The sequence below is a fragment of the Cryptomeria japonica genome, chromosome 6, assembly GCF_030272615.1.
Source record: "Cryptomeria japonica chromosome 6, Sugi_1.0, whole genome shotgun sequence".
NCBI lineage: Eukaryota > Viridiplantae > Streptophyta > Pinopsida > Cupressales > Cupressaceae > Cryptomeria > Cryptomeria japonica.
In genome coordinates this window covers 393,598,763-393,619,201 of record NC_081410.1, presented here as the reverse complement: position 1 = coordinate 393,619,201, position 20,439 = coordinate 393,598,763, and the positions used below count along the sequence as shown (strand labels likewise).

Sequence of the window (20,439 nt, the reverse complement as noted above, 5' to 3'; positions counted from 1 at the left end):
TCCCCAATCCGTCTTGGGGATGGCCAGACGTCCCCCATAGCTAGGGCTAGTGAAAAATATTAAAAAAAATTTAAAAACATAGTTTTGAATTTTTTTTTTAATTTTCTAACATCGGCCCCCTAAATCGTTCCAATTATAAAATAAATTAAAAGGCAACGATTTTAAAATTTAAATTAATAAATTATTAATATTATAATATAAGTTAATGTTAATATAATAAATTAATAATATAAACATCAAATTTGAAATTATTAATATTAAATATAAGCTAATGTTAAATTATTAATTCAAATTGTTATTATAATATTATTAAATATTAAATATTAACGTTTTTAAATTTTAATATATATGTTTCATACAGGGCAAACATATAAAATTAATAAATAAATTAAATAATAAATTATAAATAGAAAATCAAAATATTAATTCATCTCTTAACTCTTAAGCCTTAAGTTCTTAGCTTTTGAGTTTTAAGTTTAACTTTTAAGTTTTAAGTTAATAATTAACAAATTATAGATAGAAACTATAAAACTTTTAGCTCTACCATATAATCATATATGATATATATCATATATGATTATATGATATATCATATATGATTATATCATTTCTTTTTTTCTGTTTCATCGCTCTCTTCCAGCGCTGCTATTTTCGGCGGAGAGGACTTTATTTTTCGGCAGAGGCTTTCATCGCTCTCTTACCGCCACCAGCGATTTGCCGATTTTGGGCGCTTTGATAGGGAGGGACGGACTGGTTGCTGCTAGCGATTGAGGGAGAGAGGGAGGGATTTCACTTACTGTGCCAAGGGTTAGCAACATTTGGTCTTCAGCTACAACGTTTGATGCAAGGTATGTGATTTTTTTTTAAAGCTTTTGTGTCCACTCACCACTGTCATTCCCCATTAACTGACAGTGGATAATCATAAAGACTTTTAAAATTTATTATTTATAGTTTTAAATTTTTACAAAAATTAAAATTTAAAATACATTCCGTAGAGGCTATGTATCAAAAAACAGAAAACTAGATTCTCAGATTTTGTAATTACTAATTAATAATTTCTGAGAATCTAGTTTTTAAATTTCTAGCCTTTAGGGCATTATGTTGCTACCAGTACCATTGTATTTTTAATTTTTATTCTCAATGAATCTTTTAGCATCTGATATATTATGAGAGAAATGTCTGATTTTTTTTATTTATTTTTGTATTTTATCAGTTCATTCAAAGAATCAAAATCAAAAACAATGAGCAGCAGTGGGGGTGACAATAGTAGTGACAATGAAATGGAAGTTGTTGGGGAAAGTGCTGAGAGAAGTAGTGGGCAGCAACCTAGCATATTTAAATGCCCATCAAAAATTATGTTAACATATGCAAAGGGCCCTTTTAATAAAAACAAACCTCCTCTCCAATATGTTACACCTAGGCCTAGGGGTGAAGGGAACAAAGCTTCGGGAGGGAGTAGGGCGTGGGCCTACGACATCCACTATTGGTAGTAGCAGTCAAATTGAGACAAGAGGAAAGAGGAAGGTGAGTAGTGAGAAGGGAGCGTCAGTAGAAGCTTTGTTTAATATAAAAGGACGTGAAGCTATAAAGACATCCGTTGGTAGATTCTTTTTTGCTAATGCGATCCCATTTCATGTGGCACGTTCCTCTTACTTCAAACAAGTGGTCATGGATATAGCCGCTTTTGGTCCCACATTCACAGCCCCTGGAGATCATAAGCTATGGACTACTCTCTTAGACAAAGAGTATTTCAAGGTTAATGTGTTAATGGAGGATATGAAACGAATTTGGATGAGGACAGGTTGCTCTATTGTGATGGATGGGTGGACTAATGTTAGACATCGGCCACTCATCAATATCATTGTCACATGCCCTGCTAGTTCTTATTTTCTAAAAGTTGTGGATTGTTCAAGGAAGCATAAGGATGCAGAGTTCCAGTTTGGCATTTTGAGAGATGCCATAGAGGAAGTTGGGGCTGCCAATGTTGTACAGGTGATCACTGATTCAGCACGTGTGCAAATCTACAGGTTTGATGGTGGAGGGTGCTTACAAGCACATCTTTTGGACCCCATGTGTTCATGCATTGAACAATGCATTAAAAGACATAGGAAAAATAGATTGGGTGAAGCAAGTGGTGGCAGAAACTAGAGACATTCAAATGTTCATTTGCAACCACCACACCTCACTTGCTCTCTTTAGATCATTTTTAAAGAAGGATTTCTTCAAACCCATTGAAACAAGGTATGCTAAATTGCTAATGCCACTTAATTTTGTATCAGACTTCCAGTTTTTTATTTTAATTTTCATTGAATAAAATATAGCTATGCCACTTAATTTTTTTATTATTTTAATGAACGTAGGTATGCCACTTACTTCATCTTGTTGGAGAGGATGCTTAAGGTGCATGATCCTCTAGGTTGATGGTGGTGAATCCTGAGTGGGGTAGATGGCGGGAATCAAACTCTACTAAAGGAAAATCTGCCAAACAAAATATTCTTGATGACAATTGGTGGTCCATTGTGAGGTAAGAAATCGCTGATTTTATTATTAAATTGTTGATTGTTTTAAAAATTAAATATTAGATTGTTGATTTTCATATTTTGATTGCAATATTTTGAACTTTGCACTTACATATATGTTTGCTCTGTCATCTCACCTATTGTAGATGTCATCACACATACTGATACAAACTCTCCTAGTCTTGGAGAGATATATGAGACATTTGACAATATGCTTGGGAAGATTAAGCACACAATTTTGGCTAACGATCCTACTTTGGAGTTCTATGAGCAACATATTAGGCCCATTGTGACACGAAGGTGGAACATAATGAACACCCCACATCATATGGCAGCCTATGCAGTGAATCCCAAATGGTATGCACCAAGGGATGGAAGGGTGCCTCCATGTGATGATGATGAGGTTTTAGATGGGTTCACATGGGCCATTGATAAGATATATACAAAGGAGCAGGCTTCCATACTTCGTGCACAATTCCTTGACTTCACAAATCTTTGTGGTCTCCTACAATGAGTAAACGACAGGAGAGGTTGGACATAGCTAATTAGCCCGAAGAGACCCTATTGGATGGTGGACATGGCATGGGAGGGATACAACACAATTGAAATTGTTTGCCACTCGCCTACTTTCACAGGTTGCTAGTTCCTCTGCTGCAGAGAGGAATTGGTCCACATATGGCTTTATCCACTCTATCAAGAGGAATAGACTTAGCCCTAGACGGACGAAAAAGCTAGTGGTCGTGCATAGTGCTCTTCAACTTTAGGATCATCAGACTCCAGCTTTACGATGGGATGTTGATCCCAAAGATGTGGCCAAGGTTGATGAGGAGGAGACACCATAGGGATTGGTTGGGATTCCATTGGATGAGGTGGACATGGACCATGACAGTGGCAGACACTTAGAGGACTCTGATTTTGATGCAATGTTAGGAGATGTAGATTAGGGGCAGCATTGTACTTTGCTTTTTTTTATTTACTAAGTACTATTTTGATTTTCATATCATAATTGACAATGAAACAATATGGCAGCAGTGTAGCCTTTGGGCATTTTGTATGTTATTTCTTTAATATCTATTATGATATGCATATTGACAATGTGAATGAATTGAAATTCTGAATTATGAATGCATATTGAGTATTGAGTCTATCGACAATGTTGTATGTTCAAAGTTTACATTCTAATATGTTTTCATAGTATCATACACATGCTCTATCCATGTTTTCATATGAATATAATGTATATATGCATGCTTTATCCATACCGTCCCCCCCCCCTCCCATCCCCAAATTTGGCAAAAAAAAAATGTTGTCCCACAAACTCGTCCCTTGTCGTCCCCGTCCCGAAAACTTGGGGTAACATAGATAAATAGGGAGAGATTCATTTGTAGGGGAGGCGGGAATCGATCAGATCATATCAGAACTATTATTAAGTTACAGGCAGAAAAATCCTCGTTCTTGGTGGCATGCATGGGGATGTGTTTAATAAGTATGCTTAATATATGAAGCCCAATAATGTTCTTATGCAGAATCAATAGTAAGATTAATATGGATTGCAATATGTATGGCAGTCATACTTAATTTCATATATATTCATAACACATAAGAAATTAGTATACTAATAGTCTAAATCATGTTATTACTGTCAGTATTTAAGAAGATGGGAATGAGATGTTCCAAAGAGGGACAGTCTAAATCCAAGCAATAGGTTAAGTCCCAAGATAGGGTGGGGATCAGCGACCCGTAAGCCTTGAGGGCATGGACCCAAGAGAGGTAAGGGCTTGGATTTGTAATCTTTGAGGGAACCTATTGTAGTTGGTCTCTAAGCGCTTTGGTAACATACATATCCTCCTTATTCCTTAAAACTGAAGTAGTAACATAGGTAGGTACTTGCATTAAGAGTTATGGAAGACAAACTTAATTATCTAATATGGTTGATGAAAAATTCACTTATTAATAATAAATTCATTGAACTATGGATATCACAGATTTGATTCATATTAAGGTAAATTTGTCTCTTAATCAATATAGTTTAAGTCATAAGTATATTGAAATAGATTAATTATAGCTAAAACAAGCCTAAACCTAGTAGGGGACATTACATTTTGTTCCCTGAAGTAATATACAATGCATTTCTCCTTACCAAAATATAAGCAATATCCAATAATTAGCCCCAATACTACAATGTGATATGACAAGATGACAGATACTCACATCCAAAGATCCCGTGCCAGTGAACGTATAAAGCCTGGTTGGAGTAGAAGCCATTACATAATAGCGAGTTGTACCACCTGTAGCAATTGTTTCCATCTGCAACGAGATAAAATAAGAAAAGTATGCTTAACTCAACATTTATCAGGATATAGATTTTGATTTCAAATATGCCAATCGAGCACACACATGAGCAGTATCCTTACATAAACATCAAAAATTTTGAACCAGTAAAATGTAGCCACACTAAATACCTGCAAACTCACAAAGGGTTCTTTCAACTCAATCAATTCAAATAGCAACTTAAGATGTTTCTCTTTCTTGTCCTTTTCTTCAACAACAACCTCATAAAGTTGACCTCCCATTGTCCCAAGAATTATATCTCGTGTTGAAGCTGTTCAATCACAAAAACAGAAAATAAAACATTAGTAAATGTTGTTAACATCAGAAGGATATGTGCCCAGATGTTGCACAATAAATATGCTAGACTGCATAAGGGAATGAAGAGATTGGAAGCCTTTAGTATATGCAACACCACAACCAATGAGCAAATACTAAAATTCCAATAAAATTTGTTCATCTAATTTTACAATAACCTTCTGAAATCTGCTGCCTATTCCAAGCTACAGCATTTATAACAAGACCCTTCAGTTTGCTCAGAATACGAGGCTTTCTCCATTTAGCATGTGTGTAAAATGTTTCAGCTCCTCCATTACTAAGTACAACAGCCAAACAATGCTTCCCGCCAGGATCCACAAAGACTCTATGTACAATTTGATCCCCAGTACGGCTAATGGAGAGATCAAGCTCTGCATCATCAAATCAAAAAAGTTAGTAAGTGTCATGCATCAACTGTAATCATGTAAAACCCAACATATTCCCAAGATCATAAATAAAAAGAAATCTTAAAACACTAAATTTTTAAGATGAGAATGTAATTGGTATGCATTCAATACTGTATACAATAAAATAAAGACTTTTCTGTTGTCAAAATCTTCACAGAAAAAATTTCATAGCTGAAATATGACATAAAATAGAATGGCTAGGAACATCCAGGGGTATCAAGCAGAATGAATGAAGAGATGTTTACTCAATGGTGTACATGGATTAGCAAGGCCCAAATTACCCCAGAGCTTAATCATCAGATCAAATGAGAAGGTAAAAATATTTAATCATACATATCAAGATTGTCTCATATGCCAAGTAGGCGTATTCAGCATGCTGGGAACTAAAACTACCTTTACCTCCAAATCTTTGTTCCCAGGTTTTCCAGGAACCGTGGACAAACCTAGATGGGTATGGGGTGGGTTATGATCCCAATCTGAGTTTGGCCTGTGTTTGATTAAGGTCTGGCCCTAGGATGGCCCTAGGATGGCCCCAGGTATGTCTCAGACATACCCAAGCCAAATGGTTAGGTAAGGACAGCACCCTAGGCAAACCTAGTGAGAACTCACATGGTTCCAAATAAATTTTTAATATATCTAACCCTAAAACTCCATTTTTTGAAGAAGTTCGAGCTTGCTTTAAAAAGTTAAAATAATGAAAAATGACATGGACCTGAAGATTCATATAGCCTTGAAGGCCTTAATTTGGGCCAGTCCTCAACCTCACAAGGGGCTACTGCCACCCTAGCTCTAATTTTAAAAACAAATGATAAAATTGTTGTGCTGTACTAGATGGAAAACGAATTGTTTTCTTGAATTTGTCCAATTAAATCCCAAGCACTTGAATTAAATTTTTAGTTGTGGTTTGCTAAGTCAATCTCAATTCTAAGTAATGCTCCTATGATATAAACCATTTTGATCTATCTTTTCAAACTTATGTTTTGACATTGAATTATCAGTTATTAGTTGTGTTCTCAATTCTATATTAAATTTTATACATTTTTTGCAAATTATGGTTTTATATATAGTACCGAGTACACTTTGTAACCACCAATACCCAAACCAAACAGGTCCAGGACTAAGTACCCAAGGAGTTCACTTGGGGCACATCCCAAACATACCAAAGGCAGCAATGCCCTAGGTGAACCTGAGCAAACCTAAGTGAATCCACAAGTAGGCAGCCCATTTCAACTAACTAAAAAAAAAAAACACCCAAGTAAACCCTAAAAGCACAAGACCGACAAAACACAAACACAAACGAATTTCCAACTTATCTATCACTTTCAAACTTACAACACTTTTTGTTTCCTATTGCTCAAGGCTGCTGCTGTTTTTGAGTGTTAATGGATTACAAAGACTCCTTTAATAAGTTCTTGTAGATATTTTAGCTTACATCAAGGAAATTCATCATTTAAAGTAAGTTTTTTCTTTTTCTTTTTTTTATAACTTTTTAAAATTTTATTTGCAAGCTTGCAAGCATTTTTCAAGGTTTCCAAATTGTTATTCAATTAAATGTTCTTGAAGTGTTTACATAGCATAGGGATACATTCTCTTTTTTCAAATTTCCTAATATTAATTTGTTTTCAAACATGTAGGTAAAGGTATGTAAATTTTACAACGGCTGCTAGTTCTAGTTCAGTGGACCTAAGAAGGGAAGGACTTTCAAATCTGACCAAGGATCACCTCTTTGGCAATATGTCACAATAATTGAACAATTCTTTCAACCAGGGGTTATCTTTTGTGTTATGGTAAGTTAATAAATATTAAATAATAATGAGTATAAAGCTTGTACAGTCAAGTGAAAGCTCACTTGTGTACAATGGCTGGCCAAGAAATCAAAAATTTGTTCAAAGTTGAATAGACAGGGGTTGCCAAAGGAGAAAATCCTCTTTATATCATAGAGCAAGAAACAGTATAAATTGAAAACAAAAGAGCAAAATCACATAATGTCATACCCCGCCTGAGACTAGGGCAAAATACATATCAATCGCAGCTTAAGTACTCAAAAACTGGGCAATGTAATAAGTGCAAGGCCAACCCAAATAAAGGAAAGAATATTAGGTATAATTAATTTGGGAGGGCCAACCTGTTTGAGGGTTAAGTAAATTAAAAATTGTTTCAGGTCGACTCCCTCGAAATAAAGTCAAAGGGTATGTATTTAAGAAGTAGAAAGTGTGATTGCCTCTAAGGGGTGGCATAGAATAATTGATAAGCAGTGATTAAGGTTAAGGCGCAGCAATCCACCTTAAGCAGCAATTTTTTTAATAACAGATAATTAAGATCAGTTAAGATAGATAACAGCGTTTTAATTAAGATAAGGAACCTTGAAGAATCACCACTCTTGCAAAGAATGTGACCGCCACAAAAGACACAACCCTCCAATGATATTTAAGGAGGAACCACGATGGAATGGAAGATGGCTATGGGCAATGAGAATCGAATAAGCAGATCAGCAATTCGTATCATATCAGTAATGACATAGCAGAAAATTAAGATGAGTTTTCTTTTCAGAATTATTCATAGAATTATTAAGTTGAAAATTTCATTTTTTTAGGTAAATTTATTTATGATATAATGCGGTTATCAGCTAAGTTGGAATTACTTGTTTAGGGAAAAAATCGGAAATGTCCTCAAATGGGGACATTACAATTGGTATTAGAGCTTCATTCCTACCATCCTGTGAAAGATAGTTGATGCAACTTAGCCAAAGGGCTCAAAGGGCCTTGGAAAGGGAAAAGAAGAAACTTGCATCCACCAGTAACCCTACACAAAACAACACAATGAGCGAACAAATGAGATATGAATTGAGGACCTTCATGTAGCAAACAACTCAAGCTCTCGTAGAGAAAAATGAGAAAACAACACAATTAGTTCTCCAAGACATCCAAAATATGAACAACAATAATCACCGACCCAACAAAACCAATGCGAGGGATGCCAACTCTAACCATTCAAGGATATCAACCCGTAGGCCAACAAGACCTCCCTTCATACCTAGGGAAGAACACACAATAGAGGAAGAAACAAATAATCCAACCTTTAACAATGTTGATGAAATTGCCGAAGCATACTCAAGATTAGATCCTGGAGTTAGGAGAAATGTCTCCTTTAGGGAATACTATGATGATAAAACTTGGACTATCCCTAGAAGGGAGAGGTGACAACCCAACAAAGATTTAAGGCAAAGGGTAAGTAAAATGACTCTACCCAACTTCGATGGATCTCGAAAAGTCACGGCACGCTCATGGGTCCAAAAGATGGACACTTATATCACACTTAGCCCCATGACAAAGGAAGACGCTATTAAATTCGCCATCCTACACTTGGAAGAAATGGCTTATGATTGGTGGCATCATGGCATTACTACCTGAGGCCACCAACATATAACAATTTATGATGAATTCACTCAAAAACTTATCCAAAGGTTTGATCAAAAACACCCCAAATGTTACTTTAAAGAGCTAACACAAATAAAACAACATGGAACCATAGAAGAGTATACCACTAAATTCCAAATTCTTTCAGTTATGGTACAAGAGGTGTCTCAAAGTAGGCTCACATACCTATTTGTTGAAGGATTAAAAGAAACTATCCAAGGCTTGTTAAGTGCCCTCAATACTACATCACTTGAGGACACAATCCAAAAAGCATTAAAATTAGACATGACACCTATGAAGGACAAATACCATACAAAGAATCAACCTTCTAACATTCATACCAAACCTTTTTACAAAAGAGATGAACAACAAAAACCTTATCCCCCTCTATCTGACAATGAAAGAAAGGAGTTCAAAACGAAAGGATTATGTTTCCAACGCAAGGAAAAATGTGAACACGGGCAAGTTTGTGATCAAGAAAAGCTTAAAAGACGACATGAAGACCAAAACAGAAAAGGTTTGTGGTTCAAATGAAAGCAAGAGTGGAAGCCAAGACACGTGTGGAAAAGGAAGCCAAGCACGTAATATAGAGGCAATGTCTGACGAAGAAGCAAAAGAAAATCTAAGCAAGAAAACAAGGTATGATGAAGAAGAACAAGGGGCCATAGCCATTAATTCAAGAGTATCTAAACACCAAACCCTTCAAATCAAAAGTACTCTTAAAGGACAAAAGGTAATCGCCCTTGTTGATAGTGGGGCAGCTCATAACTTCATTGACGAAAGACTTGATACTAAAATTAAAATCAAAACAACAAACTTTAAGGGCTTTAAGGTAGCCCTGGCTAATGGATCTATTGCTCAATGCAGCAAGAAAATCCCACAATTAGAGATCACATTGGGAAAGCAACCCATTAAAGAAAATTTATGTGGTAAATTTAGATGCCGATGTGATCTTGGGGACCCCTTGGATACACTCCTTGGGACGCTTCATCATGGACCTCCCAAAAGTGGAAATTTGTTTCCAACATAATGGACAAGAAGTCACTTTACGAGGGCTATCTGATGGATCCCCAAGGGTAGTCTCATCTAAAAAGATGGAGAGAATTTTTAGGTATGGACAAGGAGAATGGGCTGCACAATGCATGATACTTAACAAGTCTTCCTCCCTGGGAAAAACTATACATATTTATATCCAACCCATCTTTAAAAGGCACAAAAGGGTGTTTGAAGACATTTCGCAAGGACTACCAAAGAGAGGCTTTGAGCACACCACTAAATTATAAGGAGCAAAATCTATTATTACCACACCCTACCACCATCCACGAGGATATAAAAAGAATTTGAGAAAGCCATAAGGAGTTATTGCAAATGGGAGATATCCAACCTAGCTCTAGTCCCTTTGCCTCATCTATTGTCCTAGTTAAAAAAAAAAGATGGCACCATGAGAATGTGCATTGACTATGGGAAAGTTAATAAAGGGACTATCAAAAACTGATATGCCATCCCTAAGGTTGACGAGTTAATCAACGAACTTCTTGGAGCAAGATATTTTTCAAAAATTGATTTACGTTCAGGGTATCATCAAATAAGGGTAAGGACAAAAGATGTCCCAAAGATAGCTTTTAGGTGCCATTATGAACACTTTGAGTTTCTTGTCCTACCTTTTGGTCTAACGAATGCCCCTACTACCTTTAATCATATATTAACTATATCTTTAGGAAACAACTAAGGAAGTTTCTCCTGGTATTTTTTAATGATATTCTAATATATAGCAAAACAAGGGAGGAGTACTTAAGATATATTGACAAAGTATTGGAAATATAGGAACCCTTATTCGCCAAGCTACCCAAGTGTGAATTCAAGATGGAAGGAATCTTATATCTTGGACATAAAATCAATGCTCAAGGTGTCAGTGTTGATGAGGAAAAAATTGAAGCCATAAGGAGTTGGCCAAAACCAAGAACCTTAATACAACTAAGGGGATTTTTGGCGCTATGTAGCTACTACCGAAAATTTGTCTAGGGTTTTTCGAAATTAACAACACCATTGATCGATTTTACCAAGAAGTGCACTTTCACTCGGAATAATGGGATGCAACAAGCTTTTCAAAAACTAAAATAAGTCATAAGCTCTTGTCATGTCCTAGCAAGACATTTTCCTTACCATTTGCGTTGGGATGCGATGCTTTTAGAGAAGGCATTGGAGCCATACTAATGCAGAACAAACACCCTATAGCTTTTGAAAGTAGAAAACTAAAGGAAAATGAAAGAAGCTACTCCATATGACAAGAAAATGCTAGCAATCATGCATGCCTTAACCAAATTCTACCAATACCCGTAGTACCTGGTTTGTGGAAGATTTATTGTAAAGACCGATCACAATAGTCTAAGATTTTTTCTAAACCAAAAAGATCTAAATGATAGACAACAGAAATGGGTAAGTAAAATACAAGCCTATGACTTTGATATTGAGTACATGAAGGAGAAAAACAACATCATGGCAAATGCCCTCTCACGACAACCCCACCTAAGCTCCGTGACAAGCATCTTTATGGACTCGAAGAATGACATTATTGTAGAGTACGCCAAGGATCCAAAAGCCAATGGCATCTTAGAAGGAAATATACCCAATGAAGATACAAGGTAGTGGAAGAACTCATCCTATGCAAAACTAGGGTGTTCCTTGTGCCAAACTCAAAAAAGAAAGACAAGATCATTAGAGAATACCATAGCAATGAGCCCACTCAAGGCCTTGTATGGATACAAGATGACCTCTTTTGGAAGTTTGATTCTCCAAGAAATTCAAGTACCAGGGGCTAAGTATTTTGTGAAAAACAACTCAAAAATACTGAGAGGGGGGAGGTGAATCAGTATTTCAAAGAATTTAACAACTAAATTCTGCAAAAGTAATAATAAGAACATTCATATAGAGACACAAGATTTTTCTTGTGGAAAACCTTCTTGGGTAAAAAACCACAGAACAAATAGCTTCCATTATGAAAAATGTGCACCAACCCAAGATTACAAAAGTGAGCACCAACTCTGATTAGCTAAGGCACCAACCCCAGTATGAGCACCAACTCATATTTACTCTCATGCACTCATGACGATATCCATGACTCAACTACACTCGCTGCTCCAAAAAGAAATATACATCACTACATACAACAAAAACCGTCAGCAGCATCGTTTATGGTTTATACAGAACACTTCTCAAAAGACACATATAGAAATACTCATAGTTGATCAACATTCTCTTTCTGAAACAGTCCCACTACTCACAAAACATCCTGAGAACTTATTCCTGCAAGCTGCAATCACTCAGCTGTCATAATAAACTTCCTATTTGAATAAACAACTTGTGTCAAAATACATTACATCCCCCATGATTTTGAAAACCATTTATCTCAACATAGCACAGAAGATGCTTTCATCCCTTTTTGAGTCTACCAAGAATATCGACCAAAAGTCAAACCCACACCCTATTCACAAAAAACTCACACCTAATTCTCGTCCATCGTTCAATTAACATAGCAGCACTCATAAAAACTGAAAAAGAGCATCAATCATTATTAAAACAAAAAACGCCACACCCTCGTCTCATTATGCAACCTATAGTAGAATCATTTCTTCATACATTTTTAAAAAAAAAACGTAGTGTGTTACACCCAAAGATATCGACCTCTGTTTTTTAACCAAACAAAACTGAATGCCCTTTTCATTTGATAAAGAAAAAAACATATCATATTTTTTATGCACTAAAGGAAAAACATTTTTCTTTTTTCTTCTTAATTTGAGCCCAGAGCAAATTCAAGATATCTTACGGTAGACATAATCAATGAGTTTTTTTAAACTGTCACGTTCTTCACTCCTATGTCTAACCACTCACACAAGCCAGCAGCTCCAAATTCCAAAAACCATATAGGAAAAACACGTAAATAGTCAAATCGTTTTTTTACATAAAAAAAACGAAACTTCTACCTTTTCCATCAACATCATATACAAAAAACGTCACCCCATTTTTTTGTTAAAAAAAACTCTCAACTTCAATCCAGAAAGAAAAACACCAGCACATAAAACTCTAAAACCATATCCAATCAAAAGCAACTTCATCTACAAGCAAAACAGCTCTGTTTAAATCTGATGAAACCGACCTCCCAGCAAAAAGATCAGAAAAACATTATTCTAGAAAGAATTTTTGATATCCAGCAGCCGCATAGAACTTCCAGAAAACGTAAACGTCTCTCCTTCCAAACAGAATATATGAAGCCAAAGAAGATGACACTATAACACTGCCAGTAGTAGGAAAAAGAAACGCCTTCTAACCTTGGACACATGCCAAGAAGATTCAATAAAGAAACTATTCTCACAAAAGTGTGCACCCTTGATGAACTCTCAAGCTCATCAACCTTGTGACACATTGAAACAGCCTCCAAGTGTGGGACCTTGCATTGTGGCTGAGTCTCCGGAGAAGGCCGGCTTCCTTATCAATCTAATGCAAGTGTTGGTCTAACCCAGCACATAAATCTATTCTACTGATTTTGAGGGGAAAAGGGGAAGAAGGAATGCTTGAAAAGGGAAAAGGTTTGCACCTAGATTGAAATTGGTCTTCCATGCCTATAACTGCGCATAACATCAATAAAACTACAATATTTTCTACCTAAATCAGCTCCCTATTTGCATGAGTGAAGGTTGGAATTATTATAAGATAGCAAGAGGAATTGAAGATAGTCCACAGATGATATCCAAAGATGGTTCAACACAATCACTTACACTTGAGAAAACAAATGAAGATGTATTCAGACATTACACAATTTGTTTGAACTGAAACAAGGTAAGACAAGTAAATCCTATTAGTGCAAGGCAAAGCAATGTTTACAAATCACATAAAACATGTATTCTGAGATAGAAAAGAAAAGAAATCCCTGTAAAGGGTTACAAAATTGCCTTTATAGTTCAGGCATAATTGAGATTGATTACAGTTAGAAACCCTAACCCTTCTAGGGTTAGTTTACTAAATATCTAAAGAGGATCAAATCAACAAATTGATCTGATCACGGAAGTTACAATCTGAAAATATCCTCCCCATCTAGGAAGAAACAAAATCGCTATAGGAAAGAAGAAATCTCTACGCAAGATGTATCTGAATGCACTTGCAGAGACAAAAGAAATTATTCAATGGAACAACACAAAGGTCCAAAACCACTGCCAAGTCAGAAAAACACAATGAACTGATGTAACTCGAACACTTAGCACACAGAACATAGAGAAAGAACTACATCATCCTGTCAAAAAGACAAGTTCCAGAACCATGTAGAGGAAATCCGAGTCTTTGACACTAAAACAAACCAAACATCAATGACAATATTCTCAACACTTCTTACAGCAAAATATGGATATTATGAACACACTAAAGGACAATCTACACCATGCACAAAACCAGCAAAAGATCTATGCCAACCAAAACCGAATCAAAAGGACATTTGAAATTGGAGACTTGGTTTTCTTACAACTACAACCATACAAGCAATCTTCAATCAAGGTCAGTGGAGTCGAGAAGCTCAAACCCCAATTCTATGGGTCGTACAAGATCCTAAGGAGGATATACGCAGTAGCCAATGAATTGAAATTGCCAACAAACTGCAAAATCCACAATGTCTTTCTTGTATCCTGACTCAAAAGGGTGCTAGGGCAGCATGTTACCCCATGTGTGGAACTACCCCCACTTGATGATGAAGGCTAATTAATTCTAGAACCTCTAAAACCGTTCTCAATATGTGGGATAGGAGATTGAGAAATAAGACTATTTCTGAGAAAGGCCTACCTATAGAGGATGCTACTTGGGAAGGAGATGAAATCTTCAATCATCCAAATTTGAAATCGCTTGAGGACAAACAATCTTGGTAAGGGCAGATTGTCATGACCCCACCATGAATAGAAGACGGCAGCACAGAAAAAATCATCTTAGGCAATCATCTTAGGCATAAGACTTCACAATTTTCTTCTAAGAGAAAACACAGACAGCAATCTACATCCACCATAGTGCAATGATCCACATACAAGCCAGTAGGATGTCGATTGGATTAAAGAGGCTATAAGGATTAAGTGCACATTAAAGATGTTATTAATGAGGTGTGATCACCCTAATGAACTGATAATTAGAAACAAATACATAAATGTTAACAAATTACAACAAGCCTTAATCAATCGGTTCCTAGCAGCCACAACTTGAAGGGACAGCAATCTATAGTGGAAGAGACACCTCCTTATGAAGAAAGACGTCCTTAGCAAAGAGGAATGACTCTATGCCTCCTCTTGAAGGCTATATAAGATAGATCTGCAATTTAGAAGAAGGGCATCGAATCAGACAAGGAAATCAATCGATCAAGGAAGAGATAATCAATTTTAGAATCAATAAGAGTAGTCAGCAGACTTAGATATTTACAAGTACTTGGTATGATGCATAACTGAAATGTCCCACCCCAGTTTGCCAATAAAATTTTCCACACTTCTTCTAACCACTCAGCTATGTAGGAATTTTACCAAACAGTTGTCGTGCATTCACTAGTGAAGACATTAAACTTGCTGCTCCTAAAAGACTTAATTGTCGATGGTTTAAATGTTTGTTTTCAAACTTGCAATAGTGTTAGTGTTCAGATTTGCAATATGTTTTGGAATTTCATACTGTGCATAATACATTTCAAGATTCGACAATATTTTAAGCAAACATAATTCAACATAAAGGAGATTCAGAATAGAACTTAAACAAAATAGCTCTGACGTTGTATTTGCCAATTACAATCATAAGATACAGTAAATCTGATATTGATTTGCAGCAACAGCAATCTTCTATTATTTCAACACCCTTCAATACACTACAGATTAGTGTCAAGGGCAGAATATGGACAGCAATAAGAATGCACCTTCAGAACTTTGGAATCCACCTAATGCAACCTCCAACTGAAGATGATCACCATACAAGTTCTCCAAATATGTTATACAGCTTCAATATCAATGGGACTGTCATTGAAATGGGCATTGCAGCAGCTAAGGACTTTGCTGTAGCTTTCCTTAATGAACAAAATGCAGGGGCTGCTGGTAAATAGAGAAATATCACCTTTAACTCACCAAATCTGCAATTAAAGCTTTCCCAGAGCTATATATTCCAGGAACAATAGGACTGAAATACTTAAAATAAGCAATAACTTTCAGACCAAACTCCAAATCTGAAGCAATATGTCTTCCACCTGCAAATAAACTTCAAACCCTAGCTGACATGATTTTCCTTCATAAACATTCAAATCTGAAAATGAAGCGCAATAGTGAATCTTGGACGAATCCACTCGAAAGATGGATTTAGGTTTTCATCCAAACCACCAAGAAACTCCAAGGGTTTCCTTCCTCAAATTTCCTGTAAATGAAAGCCAAAACTCTCAAGCTTTGCAGAGAGAAATAAAATAAACCAAGTATATGCAAACGAGCTCCCAAGTGCCTTTTTATGAAGCTTTCATCCCAATGCCCTAAATAGGGTTTGCACAATTTTAAATTAAAATAATTTTTAATATTTCATAATATCCATGTCTCCTGATGGCCTTATAGAACTTGTTTTAGAAAGTTAGGAGCAGTCTATTATGGCACGGCGTAGAGGTTTACAGCAACCAAGGATCGAGGGTTTTCATTGGTCACAAAGAATAGCTGCAAATCGTTTTGAGAGTCTAAGAACGAATCATCAATCGTTGCAGGATGAAGTGGAGAACAAAGACCCAGCCCCTTCCTTTGTTAAGGGAGTCAATCGAATCTCATTGGGGTTGAGGCATGATGATGATAGGGCTAGGCTTTTTGGAGGTAGAAAATCTAAGGTGGGCTTTGAAGGTTTTCGTTCTCGGAGCACAAATAGCAACCCCTGGAGAAAGCCGGATAGGCATGTGAGGCATCAGAAAAAGTTCATCTTCCTTCTTGAATCGAAGGAACCAGAATCTCCCTAACCTTAGGGTTCCCCGATCCAAGGCAATGATTATCCCCTCCGGACTTTAGAAAGCACAATTATCAATTTGAAACCTAGGGCTTTCTTTGTTAAATGGAGCGGCTGGGGTTTTCCACAAGATCGGATCATCGAGTGTTGGAAGGATCGTTGGAGGATCATATCTTATTGAGGTCTTTGCTCAACAACTTCTTTTTAATAGAATGCAGTTCGAATGAGTTGAGGGCTGAAATTTTTGCAGCAGAACCACTTTTTTTAGATGAAATAGGTTTCTAGATTAAAGATTGGGAGCCGAATTTCAACCCAATTAAGCAGAAAAATGGGTAGTCTTCCCAGATGAGTTAGGCTTTATAATCTGCCAACTGAATATTGGTGTGAAGCATTAACAGCAATCGCTAATGAGCTTGGGCCCTTAGTCAAGTTGGAAGATCAGATTCATGGGGAAGAGAATAATACATTCATTAGAATCAGCTTGAATATGGATCCAAAGGAGGAAATTGGGGAGGAATTGGCAACCTTATCTGAAGGAGGTTCACAGAAATAGAAGATTGTTCCAGAAATAGGCAAGGGCCCTAGATGGAAAAAGTCTACGGCCAAGTCTCTCTATGAGAAGATAGATAAGATCCCAGATGATGATAGAGAAGGAATTGCTTCTTTGGTGAATAAGGCTTCGCTCAGAAATTCTCCAATATCTATGGAAGACTTGCTTGTTAAGGAACCATTCATTCATGCGGTGAAGGAGGTTTCAAGTAACCAACAAGATGAAATAGGGAGACATCCTAGAGTCAAAACCAAACAATGTTACTCCAATCATGACTAGTCCCTTACCGGAAGGAAATCTCCTATTCGATCCCCTTAAAAACGCAGAGGACGGGGATAAACCTAAGAAGATCACACCTGAAGTTAAGAAGGTTCAGGAGAAATCTCTCAGCGAAGAGCCAAAGACAATCAGCCAAGGTATTGACTTGAAGAACACTACAGAAGACTGGAAATCTCATAGCAAAAAGCCAAAGACAATCAGCCCAGGTATTCGTTTGAAGAACACTACCAAAGACTGTCATGGAGGCTACGGAGCCAACATTGGATCTCTTTGGAACCCCTAATCTGCATCTGATAAGTCTCAGAGATGAAGCTGTCGAGGAGGATCTTTTGGAAGAAGACAGGAGCTGGAGCCAAGATGATAAGGAGGAAGGGGAGACTGAGGATCCAAGGACTCCAATTCACGTCATTGAGAATGGGAGGCCCAAAGGCTCCAATCCAGTCAGAAAACTAGGTATAAACCAAAAGAAAGCAAAAAGATCTTTCCTGATTGCAGGGACAAAGAGGCTGGGACAGAAAACTAATCAGGAGAAACAAAAAGGTGGATGGAGATGCTAAGGATCAGATTAAAATAACTTGTCTTCAAAGATCAGGGAAGGGTTTCTCCCTTCCCAAGGAGCCATGAGGCTTTTTTCATGGAATGTTAGGGGCATCAGTGCCCCTAAAAATCAAAGGTTGGCTAAAAGACAACTGAGTAGGGTAGAGGCAGACATAGTCATGTTTCAAGAAACAAAGTTGAACAATGAAGAGAGTAAGAAGTTCATCAAAAGATTGAAGATATGGCAAGGAATCCGGTTGCCCTTAGATGGGGCCTCTAGAGGATTGCTAGTTGTTTGGCAACCCCAAGCAGTATTAGTTGATGAAGTTGCTATTAGGAAACAATGGATATGTTGCAAGCTTTGCAGCCTTTCTTCCAACCTCCAATTTCTCTTGACAAATGTTTATGGACCTGTCTCATGTGTGTGGACAAAAGACAGACTTGGTCTAAAATTGATCTTATTCTGGAGATGTGGCCTCAAGATTTTCATTTGATTGGGGGTGATTTTAATGCTATCCTCCATGCTGCAGACAAAAAGGGAGGAATAAGAAGGAAATTGCAATCCCATAAGGACTTTGAGGAATGGACCACAAGAAGCATATTAATGGAGATCCACCATTCTAACGGTCAATTCACATGGACCAACAGGCATTTAGGATTCAGCAGCATTGCTAAACACTTGGACAGGTTCTTTTGGAAAGGTAAACAGGCAAATTTTCCATTTGGTTTTGAAAGCATTATCATACCTTGGTCAGGTTCGGATCATTTTCCAATCCAACTCATCATTTCAGGAGACAAAAGGCACCATCGATGCCCTTTTAAGTTTGAAAATATGTGGCTAGAGCATCCCGATTTCTTGGATTTGGTGGATAAGTGGTGGAAGGAGTGTGTGGTTGATGGAACCAAGATGTTTCAGATTGTAACAAAACTCAGATTTTTTAAAAAGCAGCTCAAAGAGTGGAATAGAAACCACTTCAAAAACATCTTTGCAGCGAAGAAACGGGTGGAAGAAGAGTTGGAACAGTTGAACAATGAAGTGCTTAATGTAGGTATGAATGAGGGCAGATTTCTCGAGGAAAAAAAACTGCTTGGTGAATATGAGACACTTCTTGCTAGAGAGGAAACCTTTTGGAGACAAATATCTAGGGAGATCTGGATAAAAGATGGGACAAGAACACTCATTTCTTTCATGATTGTACTAAGGCCCATAGAAATGCAAATAGAATTTCAAGGATTGTCAAAGGGGATGGGATGTTGGTTGAAGACGCTGAAGATATTAAAGAATGAGCAATCAATTATTTTAAGGATTTGCTTAATAAGTGGAGTAGATTTGCTCTAGGGTCTCAACAAAAGGTTTTTGGAGCATATTCCTTTGCTTTTATCTGATGAACAAAACAAAATGTTAATGGATAGCTTTTCAATGGAGGAAATCAAGATTACTCTTTTTGAGCTGCATCACAATAAGGCACTAGGTCATGATGGCTTCCCTACTTCCTATTGACATGCGTTTTGTAACCACGCGCAACACAAAATAAAGTTGTCCAACGGTCACTTTACTCTCTCTTGATCAAAGTTCAATTGTATGCTAAGATTGCAATAAGTTCGAACAATTGACTCCAAGGTTCCGATTATGCAATGGATGTGACTCAGTTGGCTTGATGTGATATGCTGGTAATCCAAGGGGACTTACATTTGGGTCGTTCTTTCACTTCTTTGAAATGGCCGGAACTTCATCGTCAGATATAACAATTCTATGATGCTTCTGCTTCGAACAAACTGAACTGGAATGAACTGAAATTAAAGGGAAAGGAGTTTAGAAGGATCTAAATCTACTCCTAAGGGTACTGATATCAACAAATAGTGCTCTAATGGACGAATTCCAAATAAACCAAATTCTGCTTCGCCAAGATTAACTACAACTCCACAAGAACTGGTACAATCTTCCAAGGATGTTGAAGGATTTTCAAATCGAGAAAGTGCATTTGAATACCCAAAACAGTGCAATCCAAACGACTATCCACAATCGAACTTAGCATAAATTTAGTGGTTCGGGCTAACTTTACACTGCAACTTATAATCAACAAGATGCAAAAAGCATGAACCATGGAAATTCA

The 20,439-nt window shown here is 36.9% G+C and overlaps 1 protein-coding gene across 1 annotated transcript in view; it reads right to left on the bottom strand.

Annotated features, from left to right (window-relative positions):
- The window catches only part of LOC131038306 (vacuolar sorting protein 18), a 394,486-nt gene that overhangs the window by 356,094 nt on the left and 17,953 nt on the right, over nucleotides 1-20,439 (bottom strand). Inside the window, exons 4-6 of the mRNA XM_057970666.2 lie at nucleotides 5,324-5,536; nucleotides 4,982-5,121; nucleotides 4,731-4,826 (exon numbers count right to left, since the gene is read on the bottom strand). Coding sequence (XP_057826649.1) covers nucleotides 4,731-4,826; nucleotides 4,982-5,121; nucleotides 5,324-5,536 — 449 coding nt within the window. The remainder of the gene's footprint in view (nucleotides 1-4,730; nucleotides 4,827-4,981; nucleotides 5,122-5,323; nucleotides 5,537-20,439) is intronic.